This window comes from Maylandia zebra, linkage group LG11 (assembly GCF_041146795.1).
Source record: "Maylandia zebra isolate NMK-2024a linkage group LG11, Mzebra_GT3a, whole genome shotgun sequence".
NCBI lineage: Eukaryota > Metazoa > Chordata > Actinopteri > Cichliformes > Cichlidae > Maylandia > Maylandia zebra.
The window spans coordinates 35,403,099-35,419,371 of NC_135177.1; the positions used below are offsets into that span (position 1 = coordinate 35,403,099).

Here is a 16,273-nt window from a genome sequence, read left to right on the forward strand (position 1 = left end):
TCCCAGCCCTGGCCCTTCATGTATTTCAGTAATGTCCTTTTCTCCCGTCTCGTTTCCATGTTTTTCCCTTGTGACCCATTCCTTTTGTCACGTGTGTTTCCCCCCCAGCCATCATGTTCTGCTTGTGCTTAGTTATGTCCATGTCTTATCTCCTGTCCCCTTTTCCCTCTGTATGTATTCACAGTGTACATGTTCCTCGTCGGCTCGTCATGCTAAGTCTGCGTGTCTTATTCCGTCATGTGTCATGTATCACTCCAAATCTCACTGACTTTAACTAATAATAACTGTTTGCTGAGTGTTATGTCTAAAAGGTATTGCACAATCGCCTCTAGTAGAGGATCAGGTTTGTTTTCCACTGATAATGGATTTTAACATGACTGACCAATGATTGTGGAGCACGTCAATGTAGGATCTTATAAATACAACGAGCAAACTTAAATGTTTTAAAATGTTCAAAATATTAATATATTATATTTCTGAAGTATGACGGAAGGAAAAAGTTACATTTTTTTCATATTTTAAAAAAAAATCCATGGGTTTAATGGGTCCATCATCACTATATTGAGGGCCTTGTATAATAGCCCAACTGCAAAAGTAAAGATTAACGGTGAACTTTCAGATGCTTTCAAGCTTGAAAGGTCCACAAGACAAGGATGCCCACTGAGTCCACTCTTATTTGCTATTTTTATAGAGCCATTGGCTGAAAGGATTAGGCAGAATGGTAACATAAAAGGGATTAATATCACTGGAAGTGAGCAGAAATTGGCCTTGTTTGCAGATGACATTTTGGTTTACTTATCAAAACCTACCGAATCACTTATGGAGCTCATGTCAGTGTTAAAGGAGTATGGGCTATACTCGGGATATAAATTGAATATACAAAAAACACAAGTTCTTAGTAGCTTTTATAGCCCTCCCCAGAATCTGCTCAACAAATACAAACTAAGCTGGGACAAAAGAACTATCAAATATCTGGGCATAAACTTATCAATGGATATAACTAGCTTGGAAGAAATCAACTACCCCCTACTTAAAAAAGATATCATGCTAAATATTAGCAGATGGTCTATCTAAGCATTTCTTCTAGAGTGGACATCATAAAAATGAATATGCTCCCAAAGATATTGTACTTATTCCAGTCTGTTTCTATAGAAAACCCTGATAGATACTTTGTAGAGTGGGATAGGACCCTCTCAAGATTTATATGGGCGGGTAAAAAGCCAAGATTTAAGTTCAAAACACTTCAGCTTCCCAAAGATAAAGGAGGATTAGGCATCCCTTGCCTACAGGATTACTACAGGGCAACACAAATAAGAAATCTGGTGGGCTGGTGTAAACCCGGATACTGTTCAACAGAGAGACGAATCTGGCATTGATATCTGACATCACAACAGAGAGACGAATCTGGCATTAATATTTGACATCACAACAGAGAGACGAATCTGGCATTGATATTTGACATCACAACAGAGAGACGAATCTGGCATTAATATTTGACATCACAACAGAGAGACGAATCTGGCATTAATATTTGACATCACAACAGAGAGACGAATCTGGCATTGATATTTGACATCACAACAGAGAGACGAATCTGGCATTGATATTTGACATCACAACAGAGAGACGAATCTGACATTAATATCTGACATCACAACAGAGAGACGAATCTGGCATTGATATCTGACATCACAACAGAGAGACGAATCTGGCATTGATATTTGACATCACAACAGAGAGACGAATCTGGCATTGATATTTGACATCACAACAGAGAGACGAATCTGGCATTGATATTTGACATCACAACAGAGAGACGAATCTGGCATTAATATTTGACATCACAACAGAGAGACGAATCTGGCATTAATATTTGACATCACAACAGAGAGACGAATTTGGCATTGATATTTGACATCACAACAGAGAGACGAATCTGGCATTAATATTTGACATCACAACAGAGAGACGAATTTGGCATTGATATTTGACATCACAACAGAGAGACTGGATGTCAATGTCAGAAAGATGACTGTGATGTCAGAACCCTCTAAATCTTGTAATTTACAGATGGTAAATGGCCTGTATTTGCATAGCGCTTTACTAGTCCCTAAGGACCCCAAAGCACTTTACACATCCAGTCATCCACCCATTCACACACTGGTGATGGCAGCTACATTGTAGCCACAGCCACCCTGGGGCGCACTGACAGAGATATTTAATTCCAAATGATTTGACTGCATCATTGCGTCTTTGAGTTATGACCCAAACTCTCTATCAACTTTGTGAATAAATTCACGTCCCCCTGTGACCTCATAATTACACCACAGTTCAGATGGCATGAATGAGTCATGAGGTCACACCAACAGTGACAACATCAGCAGTGACATCACTAAAGTTGCCAGGTGAGTCCATAAATAGAACCCGTGACGTGGAGCAGGTACCGCCGTTTTGGACAATGCCACGACGCAGGTATAGACGCAAACATGCGAGGTCTTCTCGCCCCGTTCGCAGACACAAGAGACCCCACAAGGCCTCGGGTGTCCGCAGACGTGGGAGAAGATACCGTCGCAGACATTAGACAATCTCAATAAACATGTAGGATGAACATCAAAACTTTGGTCCAATCAAGTTTTTTTTAGATAACATATGTTGTTGTTGTTCTGTGTGTGTTTGTTATCAATGTTGTGGAAAAAAGTTAAGCTTAGTAAGCCATCAAGCACTGATCACTCGTAGAAGAGCACCAATAGGAGACAGAACTAATTAGAAGGTGTTATTATTCAGTCTGTACATCGAATAGAAGGCACTAACCACAAGGTGATCTTCAATTCATCTCTGTGTGAATGTGAACGGGGCGAGAAGACCCCCACTAACTGCATGTCCCTAGACTGTGGGAGGAAGCTCGAGAGAACATCCAGACTCCACACAAAGACCCCGGCCTGATGAGGCTAGGGTCCTGAGTTCGATACCCTAAACTGAACGCAGGACAGAGGAAGGGATGGGTGATGTTCATGTGTGCCCAGGTGTATGATGTGGCTCTTTGTCTGTGACTGGTTGGCTGTCCCAGCCCTGGCCCTTCATGTATTTCAGTAATGTCCTTTTCTCCCGTCTCGTTTCCATGTTTTTCCCTTGTGACCCATTCCTTCTGTCACGTGTGTTTCCCCCCCAGCCATCATGTTCTGCTTGTGCTTAGTTATGTCCATGTCCTATCTCCTGTCCCCTTTTCCCTCTGTATGTATTCACAGTGTACGTGTTCCTCGTCGGCTCGTCATGCTAAGTCTGCGTGTCTTATTCCGTCATGTGTCATGTATCACTCCAAATCTCACTGACTTTAACTAATAATAACTGTTTGCTGAGTGTTATGTCTAAAAGGTATTGCACAATCGCCTCTAGTAGAGGATCAGGTTTGTTTTCCACTGATAATGGATTTTAACATGACTGACCAATGATTGTGGAGCACGTCAATGTAGGATCTTATAAATACAACGAGCAAACTTAAATGTTTTAAAATGTTCAAAAAATTAATGTATTATATTTCTGAAGTATGACGGAAGGAAAAAGTTACATTTTTTTCATATTTAAAAAAAAAATCCATGGGTTTAATGGGTCCATCATCACTATATTGAGGGCCTTGTATAATAGCCCAACTGCAAAAGTAAAGATTAACGGTGAACTTTCAGATGCTTTCAAGCTTAAAACGTCCACAAGACAATGATTCCCACTCAGTCCACTCTTATTTGCTATTTTTATACAGCCATTGGCTGAAAGGATTAGGCAGAATGGTAACATAAAAGGGATTAATATCACTGGAAGTGAGCAGAAATTGGCCTTGTTTTTGAAGAGTAATACCAGCCGGCAGGTGTGGCAAGGCATCCAGCACTTAACCAACTATAAGATCAATCTCGGAGCTGCGGACGGTGACCTGGAGCTGGCAGAGGAGCTGGATATCTTCTTTGCCCGCTTTGAGACCAGGGTACCGGAGGTATTGGAGCCACAGCAGCAACACGCCACCCATAGCAGCACCACCCTCACCCTGGAAGAGCATGAGGTGAGGCGCATGCTGCAGGCTGTTAACCCGAGGAAGGCGGCGGGTCCTTATGGTGTGCCAGGTCGAATATTGAGGGATTGTGCAGGACAGCTGGCTGGGATCTTCACCAGGATTTTCAACAAATCCCTCGCACAGGCAACTGTCCCACTCTGCCTGAAGTCCTCCACCATAGTCCCCTTGCCTAAGAAGCCCCACATCACCGGCCTGAATGACTACAGACCGGTGGCACTCACCCCAGTGGTAATGAAATGCTTTGAGAAGCTGGTCCGCAGACACATCACAGCAGCCCTGCCCCGCAGCCTGGATCCACACCAGTTTGCCTACAGAGCAAACCGATCCACGGAAGACGCTGTAGCCACAGCACTCCATGCTGCATTAACTCACCTGGAAGAGCATGGTAGCTATGTGCGGATGCTCTTCGTGGATTACTGCTCAGCTTTTAACACCATCCTTCCACACAAACTGGTGGCCAAGCTACAAGACCTGGGGCTTCCAGACAGCACCTGCATGTGGATCAATAGCTTCCTCTCGGGCCGTAGACAGAGAGTCAGAGTTGGCCATCACACATCCTCAGCCCTGAGTCTCAGCACTGGCTCACCCCAGGGCTGTGTGCTCAGTCCACTGCTCTACTCTCTCTACACACACGACTGCACTCCTCGCCACCACAGCAACATCTTTGTGAAATTTGCAGATGACACCACAGTGGTGGGGCTCATTTCCAAGGGAGACGAGTCTACGTACAGAGACGAGGTGGAGCAGCTGACGTCATGGTGTAAGGCCAATAACCTCCTCCTCAACACTTCAAAAACCAAAGAACTCATAATAGACTTCAGAAGGAAAAAGGCAGAGATCCAACCACTATTCATAAATGGGGACTGTGTAGAAAGGGTGGCAAGCTTCCGCTTCCTGGGAGTCAATATAGAGGAGAACCTTTCCTGGAGTGTGAACACCTCCGAGCTGCTGAAAAAGGCCCAACAGAGACTGTACTTCCTGAGAATTCTCAGGAGGAATAACATCACACAGAGACTGCTGGTGTCCTTCTACAGAGCCACCATTGAGAGTGTTCTAACTTACTGCATATGCATCTGGTACACTAGCTGCACAGGGGCTCAGAGGAAAGCACTCCAAGGGATCATTAACACCGCCCAAAAGATCACTGGCTGCCCTCTCCCCACACTGGAAGTTCTACACAACGCCCACTGTTTTAAAAAGGCCCAAAACATCATAAAAGACACCTCACATCCTGGCCACTCCCTGTTCGAACTGTTGCCCTCAGGCAGACGGTACAGGGCAATCAGAGCAAGGACTAATAGACTCAAACACAGCTGTTATCCAACTGCAATAACACATCTGAATACTACAAAAAAATGTCCATCACGCCACTCTTGTGTTAATCTATGCACGGTCTGAAGCATGTGTGTGGGAATGTATGTGAATGTTTTACTGTTATATCTTATTAGTATTTTAAGTATTCTATCTATTTTATTTATTGAATTTTATTGTTTTATTTATATTTTGATATTGCTAGGGATGATGCAATGATCGGGGACCATTCTTCATTTCGTTGTTCTCATGACAATGACAATAAAGTTTCTGATTCTGATTCTGATTCTGTTTGCAGATGACATTTTGGTTTACTTATCAAAACCTACCGAATCACTTATGGAGCTCATGTCAGTGTTAAAGGAGTATGGGCTATACTCGGGATATAAATTGAATATACAAAAAACACAAGTTCTTAGTAGCTTTTATAGCCCTCCCCAGAATCTGCTCAACAAATACAAACTAAGCTGGGACAAAAGAACTATCAAATATCTGGGCATAAACTTATCAATGGATATAACTAGCTTGGAAGAAATCAACTACCCCCTACTTAAAAAAGATATCATGCTAAATATTAGCAGATGGTCTATCTAAGCATTTCTTCTAGAGTGGACATCATAAAAATGAATATGCTCCCAAAGATATTAAACTTATTCCAGTCTGTTTCTATAGAAAACCCTGATAGATACTTTGTAGAGTGGGATAGGACCCTCTCAAGATTTATATGGGCGGGTAAAAAGCCAAGAGTTAAGTTCAAAACACTTCAGCTTCCCAAAGATAAAGGAGGATTAGGCATCCCTTGCCTACAGGATTACTACAGGGCAACACAAATAAGAAATCTGGTGGGCTGGTGTAAACCCGGATACTGTTCAACAGAGAGACGAATCTGGCATTAATATTTGACATCACAACAGAGACACGAATCTTTCATTGATATTTGACATCACAACAGAGAGACGAATCTGGCATTGATATTTGACATCACAACAGAGAGACGAATCTGGCATTAATATTTGACATCACAACAGAGAGACGAATCTGGCATTGATATTTGACATCACAACAGAGAGACGAATCTGGCATTGATATCTGACATCACAACAGAGAGACGAATCTGGCATTGATATCTGACATCACAACAGAGAGACGAATCTGGCATTGATATCTGACATCACAACAGAGAGGCGAATCTGGCATTGATATCTGACATCACAACAGAGAGGCGAATCTGGCATTGATATTTGACATCACAACAGAGAGACGAATCTGGCATTGATATTTGACATCACAACAGAGAGACGAATCTGGCATTAATATCTGACATCACAACAGAGAGACGAATCTGGCATTGATATCTGACATCACAACAGAGAGACGAATCTGGCATTAATATCTGACATCACAACAGAGAGACGAATCTGGCATTAATATTTGACATCACAACAGAGAGATGAATCTGGCATTGATATTTGACATCACAACAGAGAGATGAATCTGGCATTGATATTTGACATCACAACAGAGAGACTGGATGTCAATGTCAGAAAGATGACTGTGATGTCAGAACCCTCTAAATCTTGTAATTTACAGATGGTAAATGGCCTGTATTTGCATAGCGCTTTACTAGTCCCTAAGGACCCCAAAGCACTTTACACATCCAGTCATCCACCCATTCACACACTGGTGATGGCAGCTACATTGTAGCCACAGCCACCCTGGGGCGCACTGACAGAGATATTTAATTCCAAATGATTTGACTGCATCATTGCGTCTTTGAGTTATGACCCAAACTCTCTATCAACTTTGTGAATAAATTCACGTCCCCCTGTGACCTCATAATTACACCACAGTTCAGATGGCATGAATGAGTCATGAGGTCACACCAACAGTGACAACATCAGCAGTGACATCACTAAAGTTGCCAGGTGAGTCCATAAATAGAACCCGTGACGTGGAGCAGGTACCGCCGTTTTGGACAATGCCACGACGCAGGTATAGACGCAGACATGCGAGGTCTTCTCGCCCCGTTCGCAGACACAAGAGACCCCACAAGGCCTCGGGTGTCCGCAGACGTGGGAGAAGATACCGTCGCAGACATTAGACAATCTCAATAAACATGTAGGATGAACATCAAAACTTTGGTCCAATCAAGTTTTTTTTAGATAACATATGTTGTTGTTGTTCTGTGTGTGTTTGTTATCAATGTTGTGGAAAAAAGTTAAGCTTAGTAAGCCATCAAGCACTGATCACTCGTAGAAGAGCACCAATAGGAGACAGAACTAATTAGAAGGTGTTATTATTCAGTCTGTACATCGAATAGAAGGCACTAACCACAAGGTGATCTTCAATTCATCTCTGTGTGAATGTGAACGGGGCGAGAAGACCCCCACTAACTGCATGTCCCTAGACTGTGGGAGGAAGCTCGAGAGAACATCCAGACTCCACACAAAGACCCCGGCCTGATGAGGCTAGGGTCCTGAGTTCGATACCCTAAACTGAACGCAGGACAGAGGAAGGGATGGGTGATGTTCATGTGTGCCCAGGTGTATGATGTGGCTCTTTGTCTGTGACTGGTTGGCTGTCCCAGCCCTGGCCCTTCATGTATTTCAGTAATGTCCTTTTCTCCCGTCTCGTTTCCATGTTTTTCCCTTGTGACCCATTCCTTCTGTCACGTGTGTTTCCCCCCCAGCCATCATGTTCTGCTTGTGCTTAGTTATGTCCATGTCTTATCTCCTCCAGTCTGCAAGTTGCATCCACAGGCAAGATTAATATACCCCTTCAAAGTGTTTTTTTTTTTCTTTTCTCTTGATATTCATTAAGCACTCTTTAGTTGTGTGTTTCAGCTCTCAGACTGATATTTATGCCCCATGATTAGCACTGTTAATGTGTTTGGTATCCAGGGAGCACATCCAGTGTTGGGGTGCCTGGTTATGATCCTCTCACTCATCCAGCCTATCGGGGCCTTGCTGCGCTGCGGACCACAACATCACCTGTATGTATCCATCTGTGTGTGTTTAATTAATATACTATATCATGCCTATACACATTTAAGAATACTCTGTTCAAATATTATTTAAAAAAAAAATTAAAAATGGCCTCACTTTTTTTTTCTCTACAATTATTTAACAAATTTTGAAAACACGATAAACCAAAGGAATGGGGCAGTACATGCTTAATGACTAAATGCACTGCTCACTCGGCAAAGTGAGGTTATAAAGTTATTTGATAACCCTAAGAGTTGTATTCATACTTCAGCCATAAAAGTTTTTAAAATTTCAAACTTTTGCAAAGTGTAGCCTGCATGTGCTTTATCAGAGCACACTTTCACACTGAAACACCAAGTAGGAAACTAATTTGCACATGACTCGTGAAAGTTATTCCTTCCTCTTAGTAATAATGGTGCTTTTAATAAATATAGCCTGGTTGTAGCTTTGGAGGCCAGACTCAGTAAATGAAATATTTTTTAAGTGAAATATAGATTTAGTAAAATTGTATGTTCAGTAATGATACTTGTTTTCATAAATTGGATGCAGGAGAAATCTTAGACAAGAACTTCAGAAGCTGATGATTTTATAGTTCTTCTCTTTTCTTTGATAGGAGGTATCTGTTCAACTGGACACATTTTTTAAATGCGGTGGTAATAAAATCTATAGCTGGTAAGCTTGTGTTTTACTTCATTCTACCATCTTGCATATATGAATAGAATAGAATAGAATTCAACTTTATTGTCATTGCACATGCACAGGTACAGGGCAACGAAATGCAGTTTGCATCCATCCAGAAGTGCTTAGTGATATAGATATATTACAATATATATTAGCAATAATATAGATATGTAAGTATATTACAGAAATGGGTCTATTATGTTATAATGTACACGGTATGAAGTATGTTGTGAATATTCTATAACTACAAGTATGTACAGGCTGTAGTGAGTACAAGCTATGTACAGGATATGCTAACATTTTCAATAGCAGACACACTGTCACCCATGCTGCTCGTCTTAAAATGCCTGCTTCTTTGTGTCACACAGTGGCAGCCATATTTACAGGCCTGGACAGGATTGACAGTGATGATGGGTGGCTATTGAAAGTGATGGGTGGCTTCTTTGCCTGGGAAGTTCTCTTCATCATCATTTTGGAGGTCCATGATTGGGTAGTTAAACACAGAGGTAAGCCTTTTCTTTTGCATTTCAGTGATGAAGGAAAAAATCATCACTACCCATATACACTTTAATGACAAAAACCAATCTAGACCCAACAGTCCATTTGCACGGTGAAGAGCCACCTGATCAGTTCAGCAGCATTTAGCTGACTGAGCGAAGAGTATAACCCCTGTACACCTCAGAATGTGGTTGGATGGGTAAAATAAACAGCACTGTATCACAAGATTTTCTGTGTATAACACAGCAGCATCAAATATTGGTATTTATGAATTGATGAGTGAAAACGCGTAAGAATGTCTCAATGGTAGTCTGCTGGAACAAAAGCTGTTACACTTTAACTGTGCTGAAGTACAGCGACAAAGGAATCTTTATCTTTCGATTTATTAAATGCATGAAAATACTCTGGGAATACTATACACGAAGGCTCAGCTCATGCACCACCAACCTAATGTTATCAGAGAGAACTTGCATTGAAATGTCTCAACTGAGACTATCCAATTTTGGACACGTGTAGTTTGACAATGCTGTGGCTCAATGTGTGGCTCAGTCACACAAATTATTAAAAAAAAATATGATCACAACCTCTTTGTGTCTACAAAAACTGGTTAATGTTTGGTGATTTTTAAAAAATGTTTTACCCCCCCGTGCCGCACACACTTTCCATGACCAATGGCAACTTGACATGCTAAATGTTTACATAGAGCTTCCAGCACATTGTTATCGTTCTGAAAGTTGTTGTTTTTTTGTTTTTTTTCCAATCACCACAACTACTCAACTCGACTCAATTTTATTTAAATTGATTTCAAATTGTTCTTCTTCTGTTAAAGCTTAAAACTAATATCATAACTCAACCTGTATAAATAAAATGATTAAAAACATAGCTGACTGCTTTAGTTCACTTCAGTTAATGTGCCCTGCAATATTTCACTGTTCTTTGCTCTGGGTTTCAGATGATACTGCTGATCAAATGGAATCAGCATTGGTAAGCTGAAAGAAATATAAAAGCAAGCAATCACTGATTGCCACAAGATGGAGTATTTCTAATATAATTTTACTTTTTTTGTCAGGTCAAAGGTGACAGTTGCCTGATCGCTGTGTACCTTCTGGGAAACCTTTGCTTTTTGGTGGCACTTCTGGTTGGAATTGGAGAAAAATGAGCAGCAGCAGAATCTTCCAGAGTGTTTCCCTGTAGTTTTGTTGAATTTTATCATCAATTTTAACATACTTGATGAGAGACTGCACTGGAAATTCAGACCCACTGATCCATCAGTTGGCGAATCCTGGAAAGTTTCTCAGTAATGTCTTTAAAAAATATTACTTATGTTTTTTTTCTCTTTTGCTTTTAGTTGATAATTAAGGTGTACTTTCAATCAGCATTCAATTTCACTGGGCCAAGCATTACTGTCGTGTGTGTGTGTGTGTGTATAATATGTCTCACAGTTGCAAAGAAAGAAGTAGTTTCAGTCGCCTTTAGCCTCCACTCTGGCTGCCAGGTAAACCAGTTTCATTTTACAAGCTGGTTACATTTTTTAAGCCAAACAGCAATTTTGTATTAAAAAGTACTTTTAACAATTTTTCCTTTTACATTTTTAAATCAGGTCAACTCGACCCACATCATAATGGGAGGGTTAAAGCCCTTTTCACACATTAACATCTGTTAATATGACAGCATCTATGTATGAATCTGCACCTTTGTCACTTTCATTTGAAAAAAAAAAAACTGTCATTGATTCAGCTCCTGAACTTCCCATTTAATGTACATTTTTTCATATATTTCTAATAATCTTGCTGTCAATAACAACTGACAATAAGACAACAAATTTTTAACTTCATTAAATTGAAAATTGTGTATGTCAGTGTAGTAGTGTTAAATGCTTACCAGGTTCAGATGCAAATGAAGAAACTCCACTCAGGCAAGTCTGCTGGACCAGATGGAGTGAGTCCCCTCAAGGCCTGTGCCCCCCAGCTTTGTGGAGTCTTCCATAAACTGTTCATGCTGAGTCTGAAGAGGGTCCCAGTGCTGTGGAAGACATCAAGCCTCGTCCCTGTACCAAAGACGCCACGTCCCAGCGGCCCCCAGGATTACAGGCCTGTGACACTGACCTCCCACATCATGAAGACCCTGGAAAGGCTCATCCTGGACCAGATCTCACCCATTGTCAGACCACATCAGGATCCCATTCAATTTGCTTACCAGCCCCGTCTCACAGGACGCCATCATCTATCTGCTCAATCGTGTCTACATCCACCCGGACCAGCCGGCGAGCACTGTGAGGTTCATGTTTTTCTTTTTACTTTTCCAGTGCTTGGTGATAAGCTAACAGCGATGCAGGGGGATGCTTCTCTAGTGTCCTGGATTGTTGATTACCTGACAGGAAGACCACAATATGTGCGTCTTCCACATTGTGTGTCTGACAAGGTAATCAGCAACACAGGAGCACCATAAGGGACCATCCTCTCCCCCTTCCTCTTCACCCTCTACACCACAGACTTCAGCTGCTGCACAGAGACCTGCATCTTCAGAAGTTTTGATGTAAATTTGTAAGTTTTGATGTAAGTAAATTTGCGGTCAATTTAGACTCAATTCAAAATCTCCTACTTGGGACGAACACTAAATGTAAATAGCTGACTTTCTAAATAAACCTATCCATCTTTGCAAGGTCAATTTTTGCTTTCATTAAATTCCAAATGTTTAGCCATAATTAGCTTAGCTGTCCTACTCTTGTTACTGCTCTTTCCTACTGCTGTTACAATCAAATGAACATCTCTGCAAAGATAAATTAGCTGAGACCTTAGGTTGATGGTAGTTACTAGCAAACACAGAAACGTACATACACTATATAGTACAGTTCTATGATACATCACCAAATAGAACAATTTGTGGCAATGCAGACAAGCAGAGAAACAGTTTAATTAGTTGAATTTGTTCACTTGATCGGAGGTGTGTTTCCTGCAGATATACAACATCGGATCTCAATGATTTTAAATGAGTAAAAGCCCTTGTGCGTTTAACCGGATTATTTATACCTTTAACATTCCAGCTTATAAAACGAAGAGCAGATGACTTTGCGAGCTTGCCATTCAGGTACCAAAATGCAGGTGCAGAAAAAATATGTCCCAACCTCTGGAATAATAAATCTTTCGTGCTTGAATCGATACGGTCCAATATCGTCTTTTCAGAGCTAGCAATAGCTCTCATAATCTCACTCATGTCATGGGGTGGTGCCTCCGGTCTGTCCTCAGCATGGTCCTGTCAGGATCTGACGGCGCCCTGACCGGTCGACCTGCCAGTGTGTGTGTGTGTGTGTGTGTGTGTGTGTGTGTGTGTGTGTGTGTGTGTGTTCACCCAGGGATTGACGGAGGATTTACGGACACTAAGGAAGCACTTGGAGGAGAGACGGGCACTCACTACTAGGGCTGGGTATCGTCACTGATTTCTAGAATCGATTCAATTCCGATTCACAAGGTCCCGAATCGATTCGATCCACGATTCGATTTAATTCGATTCGATTCGATTTAAATCTGGGAAATTTTGACAGTCAGAAATATTATAATTCAGATCAGTACATTTACATATTTTTGTATCAATAAAAAGGAAGCTGACACACGCAAGACTTTATCAAAGGTGTAAGCATCACAGCAGATGCCTTTGTGTCAAAGTAGCTGAAGATAAAACACAGAAAAACATGAAGGTGGTTTTCCTGGCCTGGGATTTTATAAAAATATTCTGCAGTACATCAAAAACGAAAGAAAACCATTAATCAACATATGAACATTACCTCTGAAGTTACAGAGGTTTTATTAGAGACACGGTTAAGCGTTTTGCATTTTGAATAATTTTAAAAAGTTTAAATTTGTTCAGTATTGAACAGCAGAAATGAGGTTTTCTTTTCGGAAGAATGTAAAAGGGAAAAAAACAGCGGCCGACAGCGCTGTAAACAACGGTAGACTTGTGCATAACAAGCAAGCGAATAATGAAGAAAGGGAAACTGTTCTTGAAGTACACACAGAGAGAGAGAGAGGGCGAGAGAGAGACAGAGAGAGAGAGAGGGCGAGAGAGAGACAGAGAGAGAGAGAGGGCGAGAGAGACAGAGAGAGAGAGAGGGCGAGAGAGAGACAGAGAGAGAGAGAGGGCGAGAGAGAGAGACAGAGAGAGAGAGCTGTGCATCGCGGTGGAAGCAAAACAGTAAAAGTCAGAGTGAATTCATGACGATGTTTATGTGAATCTTCTTTTGCTGCTGGTTCGGTCAATATTGTTTGGAAAGAGATCAAACTAACAGCTTTAGAATCAGCGCATAAAGGGCGTGAACACAAAGCGCGGACCCGCCGACAGATCAGAATCAGTGAGCTGTCGGCTTTCAGCCCCGACCGTGTCCGTGCCGTCGGGTGAGAAAGGCGACATCTAAATGATTCTGATCCGCGGGTCGTGCTGTGTGTTTAAGTCTTTGTGCAGAATCCGTGTTCCTGCTCTCATTTACTGTCTTAGCTGTTTGGTGGTTCTTGAAATTTTGTGAGATGTCACCAGAGATTCTGGCATTTCGGGCAAAATAAATTTATATTAAAAAAATCGATTCAGGATTTTAATTAATCGATTTTACGTTATCCAAGCCATAATCGATCTTAATCAATGAATCGATTATAAAAACCCACCCCTACTCACTACCACGCACGGGCTTACACGGAAGGAGGGACGCACTATCACCATTGTTGCACATTTGAGCTGTTGTCACATTGCTGCACTGTAAATAAATGCACTGTCATTATTTCTGAGCTCTGCGCCTGAGTCCACTCTTTAACAACCGTGACAGGTCCGAGGCTTTTGCGGCCTGCTCTTTCCCCGATCTAGTTTTGCTCATATTTCGTACACTGTAGCCTTGAAGATGTAAAAAGTGCCTCAGAGCAGCACACGGGCGTGTTATCGTACTGTTGTTAAAAGTTCGTTAGTTTTGGAGCAATGGAATTATGAAACAAGTTAGTCCATTGAGGAGCCCTGTACAACACGTCTTCACATGGCTACCAGACACGCCCCCCGTCATTTTGTTATTATTCAATTCAGAACTGCCCAGACCAGACACAGTGACGTTTCACCAGAATCCCTTTGATCTCTGGTCTTCTTTATGACATCAGCACACTAAAACCTATAAATAGGGGAGAGGTTCTCACTCTTGTCAGTCTTTCAAAGAGAGTGGAAGAATTCACTAGGCAGGAAACTACTGGAAACTTGCGTTTCTGACACAGTCGACGGTATTTTTAAAAAATCTTTTAGTTGGTACAGAGATTTAGCATCAACTTCAATTTGAAATATGAGTCTGTCAAATCCTGTTGTATGCAACATGAGAGCCGAGAACGAAAAACTTAAACAGCAAATCAAAGAGCTGAAAAATGAGAATAAAACTCTCAAACAACAAAACTCTACCATACGTGACCTTAAAGTCGAGAACGCCGACCTTAAGGAGCAAAAAAGAGAGCTCATAAATGAGAACAAGATTCTCCAAAAAAACATTGAAGTTCTCTTCAAACGAAGTGGGTTCTCTAAAAACAAGAGGAAAAGAGACCTGCAACTAGAGAATGAAACAATTCACTTCAAAATTCAAGAGCTGGAATATTGGAACCAAATTCTAAAGGATTTAAACAGCTCCAAAACCAAAGAGATCCAGCAACAGAAAGAGGTGATGCAGGAAATGGAAGCAGAAATCAGAGAGTTGCAAAGCAGCAAGACAGGCTTGGTTATAAAAGTGGGAGACATGGAAAAGGACAACCAGTCTTTAAGAGAGGAAAATGATGTGACGGTAAAACGCATGTGTGAGCTGAAAAGGGACTTTGAAAAGGAAAAAGATGACATGCAACAGGAAATACAGGCTGTTAAAACTGAGCTCCATCAGGCAAACACAGCCTTTAAAGAGTTACAAGAGAGTGAAGAAAGAAAAAGGATCATGAATGAGGAAAACAAAACAACGGACAGTGAACAGCTCAGACAGACCCTGGAACGCCAATGCTTTGCACATGAAATTGACATATTGAGGCGGCATAACGAACTTCTTGAACAGGACCTCCAGGAGCTTTCCAAAAGGAGTGGTGATTCTCAAAAAGAACTGAAACCACACGATGAGGGTGTGAAAGGAGAATCACGGATCTCCAAAGCCACTGAGAAAGACTCCGAACATGATTTTGAAGTGACCAACAGAGAAAAGGAGTTGTTGTGCCATGAATTTGAGGAAATGAAAAGAGAGCTTGAAGAGGTCAAGAAAAATCAGTATGATTTACAGGAAGCCTTGAAAACAGAAGACATGGCGTTGCAAACCCAAGCTCAGACTCCCAAAGTTTCACAGGAAGAACATAACAATCTGATAAACAACTACGATGTCCAAGTTGACATACTCAAACAACAAAATAAGGCCTTAGAAAATACGGTTAGTGACCTTACCAAAAAGATGTGGAATGGACGGGAAGCGATGAGACAAATGGAAAAGAACTTTCAAGAACAAAGGAAGCTACTCGAAAATCTCCGAGGAGAATTCGAGGAAATTTAGTACAACTACGACTTTGGCCCTCCCTATTAAAGCTGGTTAACGCAGGTTCAATAGGGCTATAACTTAGACAATGGAAGTTCATTTGATTTAATTGGCCCAAAATGAGTGACTGCACCCAGACACTCAGTAGCAAAAAAATTACAGAGATTCAAGAGAGAAAACTGTTTCTGCATAGACTCCTATAGTACTGCAAGTCGTGTCATCGCT

At 41.4% G+C, this 16,273-nt stretch overlaps 1 protein-coding gene across 1 annotated transcript; it reads left to right on the forward strand.

Moving 5' to 3' along the window:
* Positions 1-8,262: 8,262 nt before the first annotated feature.
* Positions 8,263-11,369, forward strand: LOC143421129 (putative ferric-chelate reductase 1). Its single transcript, XM_076890250.1, has 5 exons — positions 8,263-8,363; positions 8,969-9,027; positions 9,405-9,542; positions 10,487-10,518; positions 10,604-11,369. Exons 1-5 carry the CDS (start codon positions 8,302-8,304, stop codon positions 10,691-10,693), a joined length of 381 nt encoding a protein of 126 aa, XP_076746365.1. The 5' UTR covers positions 8,263-8,301; the 3' UTR covers positions 10,694-11,369.
* Positions 11,370-16,273: the final 4,904 nt, after the last annotated feature.

What these genes read in the sequence shown, in the direction of transcription:
- LOC143421129 (XM_076890250.1), top strand. Translation starts at nt 8,302, where the DNA reads ATGATCCTCTCACTCATCCAGCCTATCGGGGCCTTGCTGCGCTGCGGA. An exon ending in TGCGGACCACAACATCACCT is followed by an intron (nt 8,364 to 8,968) that starts GTATGTATCCAT and finishes TTTCTTTGATAG; the next exon opens with GAGGTATCTGTTCAACTGGA. An exon ending in TTGGGTAGTTAAACACAGAG is followed by an intron (nt 9,543 to 10,486) that starts GTAAGCCTTTTC and finishes TCTGGGTTTCAG; the next exon opens with ATGATACTGCTGATCAAATG.